An 18,179-nucleotide genomic window follows, 5' to 3' on the forward strand; every position below is an offset into this window, starting at 1 on the left:
GCATGGCTGCCGGCTGCCATCTTGGCTGACAGTTAATTTGCATAAGGATATGCTGATTAGCCAATGGGAAGGGTAGCGGTCGTACGCCAATTACCATGTTTCTCTTTTATTAGTGTAGATGTGCAAATTCTCTTGTAACACCAGTAGTCCCTTAGTTGTTGTTCTTACCATCTTTGAAAGTACATTATCTTAGGTCACTATAGTTCTAGGGAATGCTCTAGAGCAGCGGTCGCCAACCTTTTGGACCTCATGGACCACCAGTGGTCCGCAGACCACCAGTTGGTGACCGCTGCTCTAGAGCAGGGGTGTGGAACTTATTTTCTGCCAAGGGCCATTTGGATATTTATGACATCATTCACTTAATATAATTCACTTAATATAAATTTATGTTGCTATGAAAAAAGCTCCTAGATTTATTGAATTTCGCATCTTGCCTGGGTTGCCTTCACAGGGACAGAACAAATCATCTTGCAGGCTTTATATGGCCTGCAGGCCGGATGTTCCCACCCCTGCTCTAGAGTGATAGCTTGCCAAAATTTAGAGAGCTTGGCCCTTGAGTAAATTCCAAATTCATGCCCATGGTGCTTCTCCTTATTACCAAAACCCTACCCCCTTCTGGACTTATAGCCAGGCCTCTCACCTTTCAGAAGGGAGTAGTGGACCTCAGCGTTGGCTCCCCGGTCACCATCCATGGCTCGGACTTGGAGCAGCTCTGTGCCTGGGACTGTGGTGTCAGGAACACTTGCCTCATAGTGGAGCTGGGTGAAGCGGGGTGGGTGGCGGTTTCCATCTTCCACATGAATAGACACCCACACAAAGTTCCTCCTGATTGGCATCTCCTGGTCTCGGACCTATGGGCCCGAGGAGGTAATGGGGTGAGTAGCAAATGGAATGGGAAGAGGCTTGGTTAGATTAAGGTCAATAAAATAGAATGCCAATGAAAAATACATCCAATTGTAGCTCTGTTCCTTTCAATTTTTTCCCATTTATGCTCTTTTTTCTTTTAAAATAAGTTTATTAATTATTGATTATTGATTATTAGGCTTAGACATTTTAATGGATAATCTTACTTTAGGAGAAAGGCAGAAATTACCAGAGAAACAGTATTTGCCAAATTAGGTCTCAGAGAATATTAGTTTTTCAAGTTGTTAACATGTTGTGCAGGGGTGGAAAAAAAATCTATGGTTAAGTAAATTTAGGGAGCACTAAATTAAATGAAGTTGAAGTTTTCTTTACTGCAGGACTTCTCAGTGCCTTTAATATATATTAATATGCCCAGAGAATGATATACTAACATATAAGAACCCTGAACCTCAAATCAGGAAGGCTGGACTCTAGTTTTGGTTCCATCAGAAAGAACTATATGATGGTGAGCACATCTCTCTTCCTCTGTGGACCTCAGGTATAAGAGAAATGGTAGGATCAGGGCTTGGACTAGAGTGAGGCAAGTGAGACAACTAGGGCATAAATATAAGGAGACACTGACTCTCAGGGTCATAAAAGGGCAGACAAAAGACCCTGAGAGTGAGTCCTCCTTAAGTTTTGTGCCCTATATAATTGGGTCACCTCACCCTAGTGTTTGCTCTAGGTGAGAGGGTCTCTGGGTCCCTCCCAGCTCTGACACTATATAAATCCACATTGTGGTCATGCAGTTCATGGAACAGGAAGAGAACTGTCAGGGGATATTTGGAGCAAGTCTAAGATTGCAGGAGTTTTCTTGGCAGTTGTCCCATCTCTTTCTTCACTCCCAGGCATCCTTTATGGAAGATACTTCTGGCAGGCTGTGAAATGTCACAACTCATCTCATGGATTATCATTATGAGCATCAGTACACCTGGCCCATCAGGGGGAAAGGGAACTTTCAGCATGCCCCCAAGCCTCCACCCCCACACATCTTTATGCAAGTAGATTTTTTACCTGATTTTTTCAGTTAACTCACCATAACTGTCAGCATGTGCTGTGAGGGCCCTGAGCTCAGGTCCAATTTCCCCACAGTTACCAGGACACCACTGCTTGGGTCCAGCTGGAAGAGGCTGGCACTCTCTGGGTCTTGGCTGCCATGTATGGTGTAGATGAGGCCCTTGCCTTTGTCTTGATCTGTGGCCTGGACTCGGAGGAGCTCAACCCCAGGCAGTGTGTCTTGGGGAACTCTGACCTCATAATGAGCTTCCAGAAACTGGGGCCTATGGTGGTTAATGTTGGCAATCGTGACAATGTAGACCTAGGGAGGAGAGTGAGACAGAAGATAGACTGTAAGATCCCTAAAGTCAGGGGCCATATCTGCCTGGTTCCCCACCATATCATCTGTGCCCAGCACCATGCCTGGTACACAGTACTTAAGAATGTTGAATAAATGATAACATTTCAAAGTCATAAATCTTTCAGGTAACATGCAATCTAGTGGTTTTCAAAAACAATTTTTTTTACAGGGTCTTTTCTTTAAATGAAATTTCATGTGCAATCTCAATATATGAAACAGATAAAATTCTGGCTGAAGCCAAAGTAGAAATCCAGAGCCCCACTTACTTGGCTATCATTCCTCATGCCCATGGTAGCCCCATGGCCCTCTATCTTCAATTAAAAACTACTAATTTAGCCCGGCCGGTGTGGCTCTGTGGTTGAGCATCTACCTATGAACCAGGAGGTCACGATTCAATTCTGGGTCAGGGCACATGCCTGGGTTGTGGGCTTGATCCCCAGTGGGCAGTGTGCAGGAGGCAGCTGATCAATGATTCTCTCTCATCATTGGTGTTTCTATCTTTCTCTCCCTCTCCCTTCCTCTCTGAAATAAAATTTTTTTTAAAAAGTATATATTAAAGAAACAACAACAAAAACTACTAATTTAGACAAACCCCTTAATATACAGAGATCCACAGTGGGAAGAAGGATCCTTCCAAGATCCTTCACATACAGAAGTAGGATGTGTGTCAGATAAGACTGGGATTTCTCTCTCATTGGTGTTTCTATCTTTCTCTCCCTCTCCCTTCCTCTCTGAAATAAAATTTTTTTTAAAAAGTATATATTAAAGAAACAACAACAAAAACTACTAATTTAGACAAACCCCTTAATATACAGAGATCCACAGTGGGAAGAAGGATCCTTCCAAGATCCTTCACATACAGAAGTAGGATGTGTGTCAGATAAGACTGGGATGCAGAACCTTGACTCCAATTTAGCATTCTTTGAGGTAAAGCCATTTGTAGTTTCATCCCAACTAAGAAGGACTCCTATCTCCTCTCAACTTGAGAGTTCCCAACTGAAGCTTCTAACCTGGGTGGCAATGGTGTGGAACCCATCGGTCACCTCCACAGTCAAATTATAGCTCGACCTCTTCCTCGTGTCGAGAGGCTTGGCGATGATGATGCTGCCCGTGGTCTTCTCAATGTCAAAGTCCATGTCTTTGTCCCCACCTGGAGTGCGAGTGGGTGGGAAGCACACAACCTCAGTGACTTAGGCAGCAGAAGGACGACATGGGATTTGACTGCAGATTTAGAGGAGTTGGGAGTAGGTGCCAACCTTGGCTGGAGGGACTATAGGCATTCAAGGAAGAAACTGTACCAGGGGTTTAAGACTGTTCAGAAACAGTGCTATATCTGGGTGACAGGCTGGAGTTTATTCCCCAGGAGTCCAAAAAGCTGTCATTTATCTTGTTAAATTATTGTCAAATTTTTATCAAGATCCAAGTAATGATATGGAAAAAGGTAAACTTATGTGAACTGAAGAGTCCCAGAGGAAGACCAAAATTATTCACAGAACATATTCTGCAACTAGGATTGAAACATGCAAGAGTAATGGAGCTCTACTTCATGGCTTCCAGGCAGTTTGCATGGCCGAAAGATGCCTATGCCCAGGAAAAAATGAAAATAACTCTAGTCATCAGGAGGGAATTGATTCAATTAATTCTAAGCATCTATAGAATTAGCATGCGGCTATTTAAATGTCTACTAAATAGAGATCTGTTTAGTTACATGGAAATATGTTCATCCTACATTTTTTAAACTTAGAAAGCAATATTTTAATATAACCCTGAGTGTGTGTGTGTCTGTGTAGAAAAATGACCAGAACAAAACACATCAAAATTGTAACAGTGGATTAGCTTCTGATTGGTGAGAGTTTAGGTGATTTTTATTCTCTGCTCTGCATTCATTTGTATTTTCTCAATGGTCTTTAGAGTACATATATTCATTTTGTATAAAAGAAAGAAAACCAAACAATGAAAAAGAGCAGTGAATCAGAACTGGAAGTAATTGCAGGAGGCCAAAAGCATAAGACAAGTGCACATCCAATCTCTGAACCAGGCTGGGAAACTGTAATAGGAATCCATGGTTTGTGCTGTGCTGAAACTCTTAGATTACAGGTTCTTAACCTGGAATCCCCACTGGGTTTCAGAGAATCTATGAAACCACGAAATTTGTATGTAAATCTATGTTTGTGTGTGCAACTTTCTGGGAAGAGGGTCCCAAGCATTCATCAGATGCCCAAAGGGGTCTGTGCCTCCTGCCCCCGCCCCACTGATGTTTTGTGTGTGTGTGTGTTTTTTTAAATTTTGTTTTATTGCTTAAAGTATTACAAAGAGTATTATATATGTCTCCTTTTTTTTAAAAAAGAAATATATTTCATTGATTTTTTACAGAGAGGAAGGGAGAAGGATAGAGTATATATGTCTCCTTTCCTCCCCCGCCCCCCCTTGACATTCTCCCAGCCTCCCCTAACCCCTAGTGTCTACCACTGATGTTTTTTTAAAATCTTGGATTAAGGATAGAAAGGAGTTTCAGAGCAGGCCATCAGAGCTTGGACCCACGTATCTCCTACAATAAGAATGGACACTTTGCCCTGATCTTGAGGATAGAACATATAGCTGGGACCAGAACATATAGCTGGCCTCAGGCCCATGGTCAATGAAGTTAGCGCTGCTTTTCACATGGAGGCAGAAGAAGAAACATAAAACTTGTGCTTTCTCCGCTGGGTCTCTCTGGACCACCCTTTTAGATCTCCCAGGCACTTGGGGTAGCTGAGGCACTGTCCAACTCTGGCTGTGTTTACCAGTGAGACCAGGAGATTCTACCTGAGAACTACCTGGTGTGGAAGTTTGGCACAAGTGGTGCCCCTACTGCTCACTGCCCCAGAGAACCACCTGTGGCCCAAAAAGGGGCTTCCACGGAGCATGACCTTGAGAGGACTCAGAAGGATCATACTTTGAGAACTAGGGATAGTCTATAAGGAAGGGGGAGCTCACCTGAGATGTTGAACCAGAAGAGGCCCGGTCGGCCCTCGACACTGATGACCCCCACCATGTGATTCACGGGGTCTGTCTCCATGACTGTAAAGCTGTAGTGGGGCTCGTCAAAGGCCAGTGGGATGGAGGAGGGCCGAGGCTGGGGGATCCACTCGATGTGTAGCCGGACACTGGCCGAGAGTGGTGGCTGCCCACTGTCTGTTGCCTGGATCTGAAAAGAGGCCAAAACTGAGAGTGAGGCTTTGTCTGTAGGGCCAGAAGATCCAAGAAACAATAAGATCCAGGTGACCATCCAAGAAACAGAGTGCCCTGTGACTGACTGAGCTGGCCTCTCGTCTACTCATTCAACACACAGTGGAGGGCTTACTGTAAGCAGGTACATGCTAGTGGTCGCAGGCACAGTGGTGAACAGAACATAGAACCTGTGTCCAAGAACCTCATGAGTAGTGACAAAATAACACTTACTATGTGCTGGTTCCTAAACCAGACTTTACACACATGGACCCTTTGCCCTCCCATCAACTGTAAACATAATAAACTAGAATTTATGAGCTTTCACGATTGTCAGGCCCTGCTCTAAGAGCCATATGTGCCATATCTAATTTAATACACATGACAGCCCTGAGAGAGGCACCATTCTCACCTCACTTTTGCAGGAGGAAACTGGGGCTCAGCATGGTGAATATACAGCCTGGGGTTTTCTGCCTGGCCGGCAGTGAGGCTGGGGTGGATTTAGGCTGTCTGACATGAGATCCCATGCCCTAACCACTTGCTATATTGGCTTCCTACAAGGAAAGTGTTCTTAGCCCCATTTTACAGATGATAAAACAAAAGCTCAAAGGGGTTAAATGACTTGTACAAGGCCACAGAGGTGTAAAATGGAAGAGCTAGGATTAGAACTCAGGCTTATCTTGATTCCAAAGTCCCTGCTACTCTCACCAAAATCTTTATCTCTAAGAATAGGACCTTATTGCCCTCAAAGAGAAAGGCCCAGAATTCTGACCCTTTGGCTGATGTTGGGGTTCCCAGTCTCTCTGGGAGTAGCATCTTCATCAGGCCTGGTGGCTGCCTCCCTCCTCCTGTATCCGAGAAAATCCCTAACCGGCAATATCACACCCCTCCAAGGCCTCCGTGCCCCCTCACCGTTAGGATGTTGTATTCTCCGGCAGCGAAGGTGTTGCTGGATGACACCATGCCCGTGACCGGGTGGATGCTAAAGCCCTCCTTGTCACTCTCCTCAATACTGTAGGTGACCCTGCCATTGAGACCCTCATCCAGGTCTGAAGCCACGAGCCTGTACACAGGCCCAGGGGTCACCGGGCTCAGCCTCTCTGGAAGGCGGACATTGAAGAGCTTGTGGGAGAACACAGGGGCATTGTCATTGACGTCCGAGATGCATACCACCACCCTGGAGGTGGACCTTAGGGAGGGCTCCCCGTTGTCCAGCACAGTCACCTGGGGACAGAATCCAGCATGAGTTGCCAAATACAAAGCAGGAAATATGTGTTGCCACCCACTGCAACCACTACCCCTGCTTTCAACAGCCTGGAAACATCAGTCTGTTCTTCAGAGTATGCATGTGACTTTTATTATCCCAACCTCACCTACTTGGAACCCAGCTCTCTGGCAACCTCACCCACAGGGAAGCCAGCAGTAACAGAGAAAGAACCAGAAAGAACTGGAAGAAGACAAAGTCACAGAGGCTCTAAAAAAATAGACAGTGCCCTTTCTCAGGAGGCCCGTGGGCCATTTCTCAGAGTCCACTGACTTTTTATTTGCTCATAATTCTCATAAGCTTTGTTCTCCAGTGTCTTCAAGCTACTAGAGGATAGAAGAAACAAATGAAAAGATGTTTATGAAGGAGTGGGTGGTACCTTTTGAGTCAGACAGGCAGCTCGATGCATGAAATGAAATCCAGAATTAGAGAAAAGACAGACAATTTTAGAACCAGGGAGTATTTCTTGAAGGGGCAGATGGTCCCATGTATCAGTGACCCCGAGGGTATGAGACAGGACATTTCTACTCTAAATAGTTCCCATTTTTAAAAATACATTGCTGTTTAAAGATAAATGCCTTTCTTGGACTCTGGAGAGTGCTCCAGTCTCTAGAAGGCCAGTTAGCTGCTGCTAACACCTGTTTCTTACAAAGGTATGTGCAGAGCCTGGGAGCACAGAGGCAAGTTTATTTCGGTTTTGTTGAGGAGTATGTGTCCCTCACAACTGATGTCTTTAAGACTAGCAGAGAGGTGCCTATTCATTGGTATGGATAGCTCAGGAGGGGCATAGCTGGAGTCCTTTGATTGAATTCTGACTAGGTCAAGATCGACGCCTCTAGTTGAAATGGGCACCAGATAGTGACACTCATGGGATTTTAGAAAGGTCTGGTTTTTATCCTGGACCTGTTACTGACCTGGTGTTTAACCTTGGGTGACCCTCTCTCTGGATCATAGGGATCTGCTGGAAACCAGACTAATGTGCATAGCACATGTGCAACTGCTCCCTCTTCCTGCACTCACGACAGGCATTACTAATCAATCAGTGCTTCCTGTCCAGCCTGGACATGGTTTCAGGTTCTTTCCCTTCACAGTGCTAACGAGCCAGCAGAGACTCTCAGAGTCTTCACCACCAACCACAGCAAGACCCAGCTTAAGAAGCAACTCCTCCCTGAGCCTAGCACCCTCCTCAGCCACAGTGCTTGGAGATCTGCACATGCCCCAAGGCCTGGCTGGGCTCCAGCCTGGCATCCTTCAGGAGGTTTCAAATCCAGTGAGTGGGTTCACCACCATTACTCACCTCCAGGATGTGTTCATCCTTGGTCTCTCGGTCCAGCTGCCGGGCCGTGGACAGCAGACCTGGGGGAGAGATGGTAGGAGGGAGACCTGAGCTCCCAGGGCTCCCAGGGCCACTTCACTGGGGGTAAGTTGGAGGGTTACATTCAAATCCTTGATCAGAATTCTGGTATTTGGAGAACGAGAACTTTAAGAGGAAATGGAACTCTAGAGGAAGAGAAGGGCAAGGGAGGAAGCAGGAGAATACACCGACATCCCCCTTTCACCATGAGGAGGCTGCTGTGCACAATATTTTGTTGCGTAAAAAAGGCAGCTTGTCAGGAGTTACAACAAGGATCTCTGAATGTTTTCGGCTGATCCACTGACTCCAACAAGTAGGTCTGCTTTGATTTAAAAGAGACCTCCCTTACCAGCTATTCAAAGTGGTAGCTTTTTACTCCTCTGTTCCTATTGTATTATTCAGCTCTTCCCATGACCCTGGTACAGCTTCCTCTCCTCTGAACAGTCACAGCATCATGCCTACACATACACTAGCATGTGCTCGTTTGCACTGGCTCTATAGTTTTTTATATGTGATCTTCATACTTCTGATGGACTGAATTTCTCAAGGCCTAAAATTGTGTTGTGTTTTTCTTCACATCTCGCCACAGCACATGGTTTAAATGCCTCGTGAGGGCAAACATCTTTAACCTTTGCCGAATAAATGAATGAATCTTGGGCTTAACAAAAGATTGTGGATACTGGCAGAGGTTCATTCATTCACTTCTCAGTTATTTATTGAGGTTTTACTGTGTGCCAGGCACTGAAGATGGTATAGTGGGCAAAAACGATCAACAGTCCTTTTCTAGAAAGCCTTTAAAGTCTAGTAAAAGACATGAATAAATTAATGGAATAATCACACAAATGAATATAATGTTCTATGTGATAAATGCTTTTAAAAAGGAGGCAAGTAGATGGTGCTGAGAGGTATATTATAGTGTCAGGAAAAACTTCTCTAAGGAAAGCACAGCTGGGCTGGACCTGAAAGAAGAGCAGGAGTTAGCCAGACAAAAGGAGAGGAAGAGCCCTGCCAGCGTGGCTCAGTGGTGGAGCATTGAACTATGAACCTGGAGGTCACGGGTTCAATTCCCGGTCAGGGCACATGCCTGGGTTGCAGGCTCGATCCCCAGTGTGGGGCGTGCAGGAGGCAGCTGATCAATGATTCTCTCTCATCATTGATGTTTCTATCTCTCTCTCCCTCTCCCTTCCTCTCTAAAATAAATAAACTCAATAAAAATATATTTTAAAAAAAAACACAAAACAAAAAGGAGAGGAAGAGACTCGTGGCTTGGAACAGCATGGGCAAAGGCTCGGTGCCAGGAAATGGTATGGACTGAAGCTGGCCATGTGGCTCGACTCAGAGAGTGGCAGGGTGAGAGAGGCCAGACAGAGCCAGAAAGGTGCGCAGGGGCCATGTCAGGCACCAGTTTGTGGGACACGGCAGGATCTGGCTTTAACTTAAGGGCATAGGGACACCATCCATGGGATCCAAGCAGGGAAGCAGAACAATAGCGTGGTGGTGTTAAGAAAGCTGGGTTGGAAGCTCATTGCTGATTATTTTATTTTTAGATGTTTATTCTGGTAAAAAATGTCTTCCTCAACTGCAGGAAGACTAAGAACATCTCTGCCCTCGGGGGCATTTTGCCAGACCCCATGCCAGGGAACTATTGACAGTAAACAGAATAGGGATTTGGAGACACTGAGAAGCTAATGCCTTAGGTGAGAGATCTCTTCCCTCTTCTGAAAAGGGAGGGAAGGGTGGAACCAGGTAGAGAGCCAGCTAGGCCTGTTTTCTAGGCTGAAAGCATCTTTCTAGGAAGACGAATCCATTCCCCGAGGTCAAAGGTTAACAGGAAAGGTTCCAGCAAATGCCACTGTGCAAGTAGACACGTGTATCCCCCACCCGCTGTCTGCCCCAGGACCCCCAGGCTCATGCTTTTCCTGGTTTCCGTGTCTTAAGGATGGGGAGGCTGTCTGCTAACTTTCTCTCTTTCCCCCTCCTCCAGTCTCGCCAGGGTGAGTTGTTAGCTCTGGAGAATAGAATCCTAGGTTCAGAGGAGAGAATCTCAGCCTTCTCTGCAATCGGGTTGTTGTTCATCCTCTAAGAGGAAGATGTGGCCCTGGAGAAGTATCTGCAGTGGGGACTGGCTCTCAGATTCCAACAGGAGCCAGGCAGGTAGCAGAAATGTGGGAAGCAGGCTGGCAATAACACAATGGGGAATGAGGGGACTGTGGGGACCAGAGGACATGCACCTGCTCTACCTAGGGAGCTACTGTCACCTCTAGGCAATTGTGGTCCTGAGCAATGGGGGACAAGGGGGGACAGTGTTACCAGATCTTTTAGTGACAACCAGAAACCTGGAATGTTTTGTGGAATTTCCCAATTTCCAAAACAATTTGAAAATTCATTGTTTAAAGCTTGTGCAAGCCACACAAAACCCCTGTGTGGGCTCCATCTGGCTCACTGCTGCCAGCTGGTGACCTCTGCATCCCCTAAACCTCACACCATCCTTGCCCCAGAGGGCCTTGGGCTTGGGATAGGTATTTGTGAGATGGTTGACTCTGCTAAAGTGGGTCTCTATTGCCCCCACTCTGTGGGCAGGCTCGAGATCGGTTTGGAACTAGGGTTAGGAAATTCAACCTGTGGCTTGTGACTCTGGAGTCACCAGGCAACCTGCTAACATCCCTAGGCTCCAAAGAAAGAAAGCTTTCATATCTTATTTTCCCATAGAGACGGACTTTGTAGAGCAGTGGTTCTCAATTTTACCACCCATCGGAATCCCCTGGATATCTTGTTACAATACAGATTCCTGGGTCCCACCCTGAGTTCTGATTCAGTAAGTCTAAGATGGGACCTGAGAATATGAATTTCTAACAAGTTCATAGGTGATGCTGACTATGCTGGTCCAGGACCACACTTTCGAAAGCACTGCGTTAAGGAATCCCATTCACCAGATTTCTGAGGTCCTTACCTGTGAGAGGGTGAATAGCAAAGAATCCCATGTGGTTCCCACTGGTGATGTTGAAGGTCAGCTTCCCTTTGGAGCTGGAGTCGGGGTCCCAGGCATCCAGCTGAAGCACAGAAGTGTGCAAGGGCGCATCCTCCTGGACGGAGGGGTAAAACACGGGTCTGGACATCCGGGGCGGGTTGTCGTTGACATCCGTAACCTCGATGTAGACTTCAGTTACAGCAGAGAGGGGTACGGAACCCCGATCCACTGCCAGCACCGTCAGCCAGTAGCAGGACACGAATTCTCGGTCCAGGGTTGCCAGGGTCTGAATCATTCCTAGGGACAGTCGATTGCCAAACCCCAAAATATTTTAGAGCTCAAAGTAGCTTGAGAAATCATCTTACCTGACACTCCCCAAACAGTTCTCTGGAAAGGAAACTAATAGATATTCCATGAGAAAAGGAAACTGTTGGCAATATGGTGTGGGAGCTGCTGAGTTAAACACGGGGAAATCCATATCCTTACTGTTGAACCTCTCAGAGCCTTTCTCTGCTAAAATAGCCCAGGACTCTGGCACATGGGCATCTGCAGGTTTCCAGAAAACGGTGGTAGTTGACCTACTTTCTCCTGGCCACTTCAACCCAAGGCCTATTGTTTGCTTTATTTCACATTCTCGAAGGGATTTCCTTACAGTTGTCCTCAAACTGGTTCCTTCAATTTTCAAGTATTATAGATACAATTTAAGGGTTAGGACTTTGATAAATAAATGCTGTTCCCCTTTGCAGTATCTTCATGATTTTAAAGACGTAGCTCCACAAATTGCTTGCTCTGGGCCTGCACTGTTCTAGAGGTTGGGAGTCCACCAGTGAGCAAAAGAGGCTTGCACCCTGAGTTCTCATGGCTCACATTCAGCTGGAAGGGCCAATGGGAGGGAGCTCCCCATCCCTGTTCACAGTCATAGCATGTCAGAGATGAAGGAACCTATTCCTTTGACGGATGGGGAAACTAAGGCCCAAAGAAGGAGCATGACTTGACCAAGATTATGTAGCAATAGGTGGGAGAGCTGGGTTTGAACTGACTCTCAGTCTAATGCTCTTTCCACCACATCACCCTGCCCTTTACCCTGGAAATACATCACCCATCAGATTGTAAAGTCCTTGAGGGCAGTGACCTACCTTTAATTACCAGGGATCTCCCCCAAGGAGTCTATGCGGGGCCTCACAAGTAGAGGGTGCTCAGTAAATGTTTGCTGAATAGCACTTATTTTCTATGAAGCTTGAAAGGGATAAATAAGTTGGTTCCACATTTTGTGGAGGGCAATTTGGAAATATCTATTCACATTGAAAATATGCATTATCTTTTGCCCCAACAACTGCATTTTTAATGGATTTTCCTATAGACACTAATGCATATGAGTAAAAGTATATGAACAAGGATGTTACACCTATACGATAGGATAAAATGCAGTCATTCAGAAGGAATGACAAGATTTATATGTACTAACATATAAGATATCCTGGAGTTATGTTACATGAAAAAAAATAAGTTCCAGAATTAGTGTCTATTATGTTTTCATAATAATGACATGAACGGTGATAATATCCCAGATACAAAGAAGAAAACTTTAGAAGATTATAGACCAAATTGTTAATAAACATTGTATCTGGGGAGATGGGTCACAGAGAAACATTCATTTTTAAATTATATATAAGATGGATAATCATGATGTATTCCTTTTATAAGCAAATATATGTAATGTATGTTTGTATGTGTGTATGTGTGAGTATATATATACATACATATACAGATGCTAGTGATATGGTTAATTCGACTTAAATGGATGCACACACATATGCATGTATATATATATATGTAGCCCCAGTATGATAAAAATAGATTAAACATCAAATGAAAGGGACAGGAAGGAGAGTTCCTATTTATAGCTTTTCCTTTTCGCCTGCAGTCTGACCGGATGGCTCAGGACAGATCCTGGTTTACCTTAGCCCCATCCTCTCCCAGCACCTGGCACTCCCATCCTGCCCTACGCCCGGTACCTGTGTCTTGGTTGATGCTAAAGGCTGTAAGACTGGTGCCGTCCCGCAGGAAGTACTGGAGCTCCCCATCCAAGCCACTGTCATCATCGTGGGCAGTCACCACGATCACCTGGGTTCCCGGGGGGCTGTTCTCCTGTACCTGGCCCTCGTGCACAAAGGAGTCAAAGCGGGGAGGGTGGAGATTCTCATTTACATCCAGGACTATCACCTCCACGTGGCAGAGGGTCCTGCGAGCCAGGGGCTTCCCGTTGTCACTGGCCCACAGGCTCAGGTTATACCCAGCCCTCCTCTCAAAGTCCAGCTCTTTCTCCAGAGTGAGGGCACCTGTCATCACGTCCACGTGGAAGGTCCCATGGGCATCATTTAACAGGACATGTTGCACTTCTCCCGCTGGGCCCAGGTCAGGGTCAAAGGCATCCAGAAATGTTAGGATAGTTCCTGGGGGCAGGTCCTCCGGGACCTTCAGGCTGCTGAGTTCTGTGACGCACTGGGGGGAGTTGTCATTGACATCTTCCAATGTGATGGTAAGGTCAGTGACAGAGAAGAGCTGGTGGCCCTTCCTGGGCTGATCCCTGGCCTCCACCTTGAGTATATACTGAGGTTCTGATTCCCTGTCCAGGTGCCCTGTGACAACCAGTTCCCCAGTGAGGGGATGGAGGGAGAACTTCTCTGTGGGGCTTAGCAGGGTGTAGCGAACCCTCCCATTGTCATCCGAGTCAGCGTCTTTTGCTTTCAGCTCTGCAATTGTGGTTCCAACTCCTGTGTCCTCTGAGATGGTTATCTGGTATCCACCAGGAGGAAATCGGGGTGCATTGTCATTGCAGTCTTTCACATGCACTGTCAGCAGCTTCCAGGAGGACTTCCGGGGCATGCCCAGGTCATACACGGTGACATTGAGAATGTAGAAACTGGTGGCTTCATAGTCCAAGGGGGCAGCTACAGTAAGCAGCCCTGTCTCTAGCTCAATGTCAAAGCAGCCCTCTTCATTGCCATCTGCAATCACATAGACCAGTTTGCCGTTAAAACCAGTATCAGGGTCAGTGGCTGCCAGGCGGGCCAGGGTGGTGTTGAGAGGAACACGCTCAAGGATGTCAATGGACTGCGGGAAGTGGTCCTCAAACTGTGGGGCATGATGATTGATCTGATATGCACTTAAGGAAGTAAAGTCCTCATCATCGGAATCCTGGTTCGGGAGCCCAACAGAGTGGAGGATGGTCTTTGTGAATCGTGTCAGTACCCCTGTTTTCTCACATGTTATAGGAACCTCGAGACGGGGGTCCCTCACTATAGTAAGATTCAAAGTTGTGGGCGAGGCATAGTATTTCCCATCTGAGGCTGTAATTTTCAGGGAATAACTGATGGGTTGACTAGAAGTATGATACATAAAAGAGCGTTTGAGGGATATCACTCCAGAAGAATGATTTAGATAAAAATACTCTAGCTCGTTGCCTGACACAAACTCATATTTGAGGTTCTGAAGCTCATCCACATCGATAGCTGACACAGCCGTCACTGGTCTCCCTACTGGCCAGTCTTCCCGGAGAGACCCAGTGCAGTTGACTTCCTCAAACATAGGTTTGTTGTCATTCAAGTTATTGAGCATAAAAGAAACAGATACTTCCTTTTCTTGGCGAAATGGGGACCCCCAATCTGATGCCCGTATCTGGAAGGTATAAATTCTTTTCATGAGCTCATAGTCCATGGGTTTGGTAGTGGAGATGATCCCCAGATAAGGGTCAATAGAAAAGGGCACATCTTTTGGACGAGCAATGGAATAGGTGACATAGCCATTCTCTCCATGATCCCGGTCGGTGGCAGTCACAGTCAAAACACTGGTGCCCGGAGGGATGTTCTCATCAAAGGTGCCAGCATAAGACAACCTGTGGAAGACGGGGGCATGGTTGTTACAGTCCACAATGTCGATGACCACAGTGGTGGAGGCCAGACCCGGGGAGGTTTTGATGTGTAGCTGGTAGTGGGCTTGGTCATGGAAGTCCATGAGCTTTGTGGTGGTGATGAGCCCGGTGCGAGCATTGAGTTTAAACCCTGTGCCCTCTGAGGATGGCTTTAGAACATACTGCAGGTTGGGGAAGGCCCTGGTTACTTTCACCATCACTACGCGGCTGCCAGGAGGGGAGAACTCACTAAGCTGTACTCTATAAATGGGCTTCTCAAATTTGAGGGAAGCCAGTTTGGAAGGGGGTAGGTGAAAGCCCCTGATCTGGGAATAGAAAGAAGGACTGCCCCCACTCCTGGCCCGCAGGCTGAGGTTGAAGCCATGGAGGTGCTCCAACCAGTCGATGTCTCTGACGGACACCAGACTGAACTCACTGCTCCGGGCGTAAGACTTGATGGCTTTGAAGTACTTCCCGGGGTCACCATCAACAATTTCCAGTGAGTCCACTTCCCCTGAGCTGTTCGCATCTACTGCTACAGTGGCATAGGTGGCACCCTCACTGCTGTCTGGTGGGGCCACCACCACAGAGGTGATGGCCGGGGGCTTCCTGAGGGCAGGTTCTACATGGATGACGAGTGCAGCCAAATTGCCAAACCCATTGCCCTCTGAGATTTTCCGCATGCGGTCCACGGCCAGCACCTGGAGGTCATACTTCCCTCGCCAGGTGACGTTGAGCTTCCCAGCCAACGTGACCACGCCGCTGGTGGGATGGATGGCAAATATCTCCGACCTTGTGTTAAAGGCATAATAGAACTCGGCGTTCTGGCCCAGATCAGCATCCGTGGCGGTCACCTTGCAGATGGGGCTCTTGAGGGCCATATCCTCGGAGATGGTGACTCGGTATGAAGGTGGGGAGAAGAGGGGCTTCAGGTCATTCTGGTCCAGGATGTGGACCACCACACGGGTCAAAGCTTCGAACTCCAAGGTCTTCTCCGTGGCTTGGACGATGAGGGTGTAGCTGTCTCGCACCTCCCTGTTCAGAAGGGCGGTGTTGCTGCTCTTCGTCCTGATCCTCAGAAAGCAGAAGTTGCCCACCACATACTCTTCTGTTTTAAACACACTGGCCACGTCCCCGGAGATGATCCGGTACCTCACTGCCCACTGGGGGTCAGCGATGTAAATGCCCATTTTCACGGAGCTCTCCACGTAGGTCTTAGGAGCAGAGTTCTCATAGATGGTCGCATTATAAAGGGTGTGTGTGAAGCGCAAGGAGGAGGAGGAAATGATCCCTTCCAGGGGCTTGTCACAGGCTGTGCAGTGGAGCAAGAAAACGACAAAACCCAGCGAGGCAATAATCATGGTGGAAACTCCCAAAGCCCTAAGCAAAAAAAAAAAAAGTGCACATTAGGAAGAAAATGGTTTCCACTGCTGTAGTTCCTAACTGGGGGTGATTTTGGCCCTCAGGGGATATTGTCTGAAGATATTCTCAGTTATCCCAGCTTGGAGTTGGGGGTGCTGATGGCATTCAGTGGGTAGAGGCTGGGGATGCTGCTCAACATCCTACAGTGCACAGACACCCCCCCCCCCCCCACCGCTCCCCACAACAAGGAATGATCCGGCCCCAAATGTCAATAGTGCTAAGGTAGAGAAACCCTGTATTTGAGAAATAACAATAACGGACTAGTTTAAATCTCGAGGGCACCTCGATACAACACAGTCCTGACCCCTTCTCTGCTTTTCCCCAAAACCTTCAGTGGCTCCCCAGTGATGGTAAAATAGTTCCAACCAGCTCAGCAATCTGTCTCTTCCAGAGGCTAACCTCCAGTCAAACGGAACTCCGTCAGCATGTGTAGGGCTGCAGGAAAGCCAAGCGGCCAGGGTCACGGGCCTGGCATCAGGCTGCCTGGCCACCAGCCCTGGCTCCGCTGCTTACTAGCTGGGAGCCTTCCTGGGCGGGTTGCTTAATCTCTGTGAGCCTCCATCTCCTCTTCTGTAGAATGGGCATAAGATTATTATCTACCTCATTGGGTGCCTGACACATAGTAGGTTTTCACTTACTAGCTGTGATTAGTAACAGGAAACTAAGTTTCCCAGGGAGAGGAACTGCTCAGAGCCTCGCAGCAAGGTAGAAGCAAAGCAAGAGTCAGATCTGGAACTCCTTGCAGCACAGGCCAGGGCTGCTTGCCCTATCCCAAGCTCACCTGTCCCTGTCCCAGCACGGGTCCCTCTGGACAGGAGGACCTGACTCTGACACACCTTGTAACCTTGAACATAGAAAACTCCTCAATGCCCGGGATGTCAGAGCTGACATGGACCCTAGGGATGATGGAGTTCTGACCCTGCTCCTCATGCACGGCTGGGGAAATAGAGTCCTGGACAGGGTAAGGTCTTGCCCCGTGTCATATGGCAGGTGGCCAGGTGAGATGGAACTGACCTAATGCTCCGCCCCTCAAACACTTGCTGCTGTCCCTATTCTCTCCCTTGCATTCCCCACAGGGCTTGTCCCTGAACTCAAGCCTGGGTCAGGATGTGAGGCTCATGGGTGAAGGACAGGACAGGGCAGGGAGGAGGGCAGAGTTGGTTGCCAAACGGGGCCTCCTAGAAGCTGGTGCCTGCCGCTCATGGGAGCTGAGCGCTGTGGCTGCCGCTGTGGCTGCCGACAGATGGGCCCCGCATTCCTGGATGAAACAGGCACAACTTGTTTTTCCAGCTGCCTGCTCTTCAAAGGCGAGGAAGAGTTAAACTTCCAGGGCAAGGGGGAAAGGGAAAGTCTTGCATCCTCCTCTTTCCAGATTTTTGAGGGAGGGAACTTGGTGCAGGTTCTTTCAGACCTTTGCAAGTCCATCCCAGGATGGGAGGCAGGATGGAGGCAGGAATGGAAAAGGGGCCTAATGCGGGATCTGAAAACCGTGACAGAAAAGGATGTGAATATGCCCGTTCTCTGGCCTCTCTACTACCATTCCTCACTTCAGACCCTGTTGGTGGTGCCCTAAGCCCGGGCACCCCAGGAAAGGGAGGGCAGGATGGAGGCAGGTTCTACACTTGGAGTCCTAATGCCAGTTACAGAAAAAAAGCATTGTCTGTTCTCTACCACTCCTGCCCCTACGCTCCTTACATCCCACTGCAACCTCCTGGAGCCTGCCTGAGGCCAAAGCCATACTCACTTCACCCCTGATACATTCCCCTGCAAGCAGGAGGGTCCCCTGAGTTATTT

The 18,179-nt window shown here is 47.6% G+C and overlaps 2 protein-coding genes across 2 annotated transcripts in view; one reads left to right on the top strand and one right to left on the bottom strand.

Moving 5' to 3' along the window:
• The window catches only part of SLC36A1 (solute carrier family 36 (proton/amino acid symporter), member 1), a 176,366-nt gene that overhangs the window by 94,518 nt on the left and 63,669 nt on the right, over nucleotides 1–18,179 (top strand). The window lies entirely within an intron of this gene.
• FAT2 (FAT atypical cadherin 2) overlaps nucleotides 1–18,179 on the bottom strand; it is a 58,096-nt gene that overhangs the window by 21,765 nt on the left and 18,152 nt on the right. Inside the window, exons 2-9 of the mRNA XM_014543122.1 lie at nucleotides 13,069–16,343; nucleotides 11,036–11,350; nucleotides 8,029–8,087; nucleotides 6,380–6,691; nucleotides 5,237–5,447; nucleotides 3,271–3,410; nucleotides 1,940–2,221; nucleotides 641–851 (exon numbers count right to left, since the gene is read on the bottom strand). Of these exons, the coding sequence (XP_014398608.1) occupies nucleotides 641–851; nucleotides 1,940–2,221; nucleotides 3,271–3,410; nucleotides 5,237–5,447; nucleotides 6,380–6,691; nucleotides 8,029–8,087; nucleotides 11,036–11,350; nucleotides 13,069–16,324 (4,786 nt within the window). The 5' untranslated portion in view covers nucleotides 16,325–16,343. The remainder of the gene's footprint in view (nucleotides 1–640; nucleotides 852–1,939; nucleotides 2,222–3,270; nucleotides 3,411–5,236; nucleotides 5,448–6,379; nucleotides 6,692–8,028; nucleotides 8,088–11,035; nucleotides 11,351–13,068; nucleotides 16,344–18,179) is intronic.

Source organism: Myotis brandtii, unplaced genomic scaffold (assembly GCF_000412655.1).
Source record: "Myotis brandtii unplaced genomic scaffold, ASM41265v1 scaffold32, whole genome shotgun sequence".
NCBI classification, from domain to species: domain Eukaryota; kingdom Metazoa; phylum Chordata; class Mammalia; order Chiroptera; family Vespertilionidae; genus Myotis; species Myotis brandtii.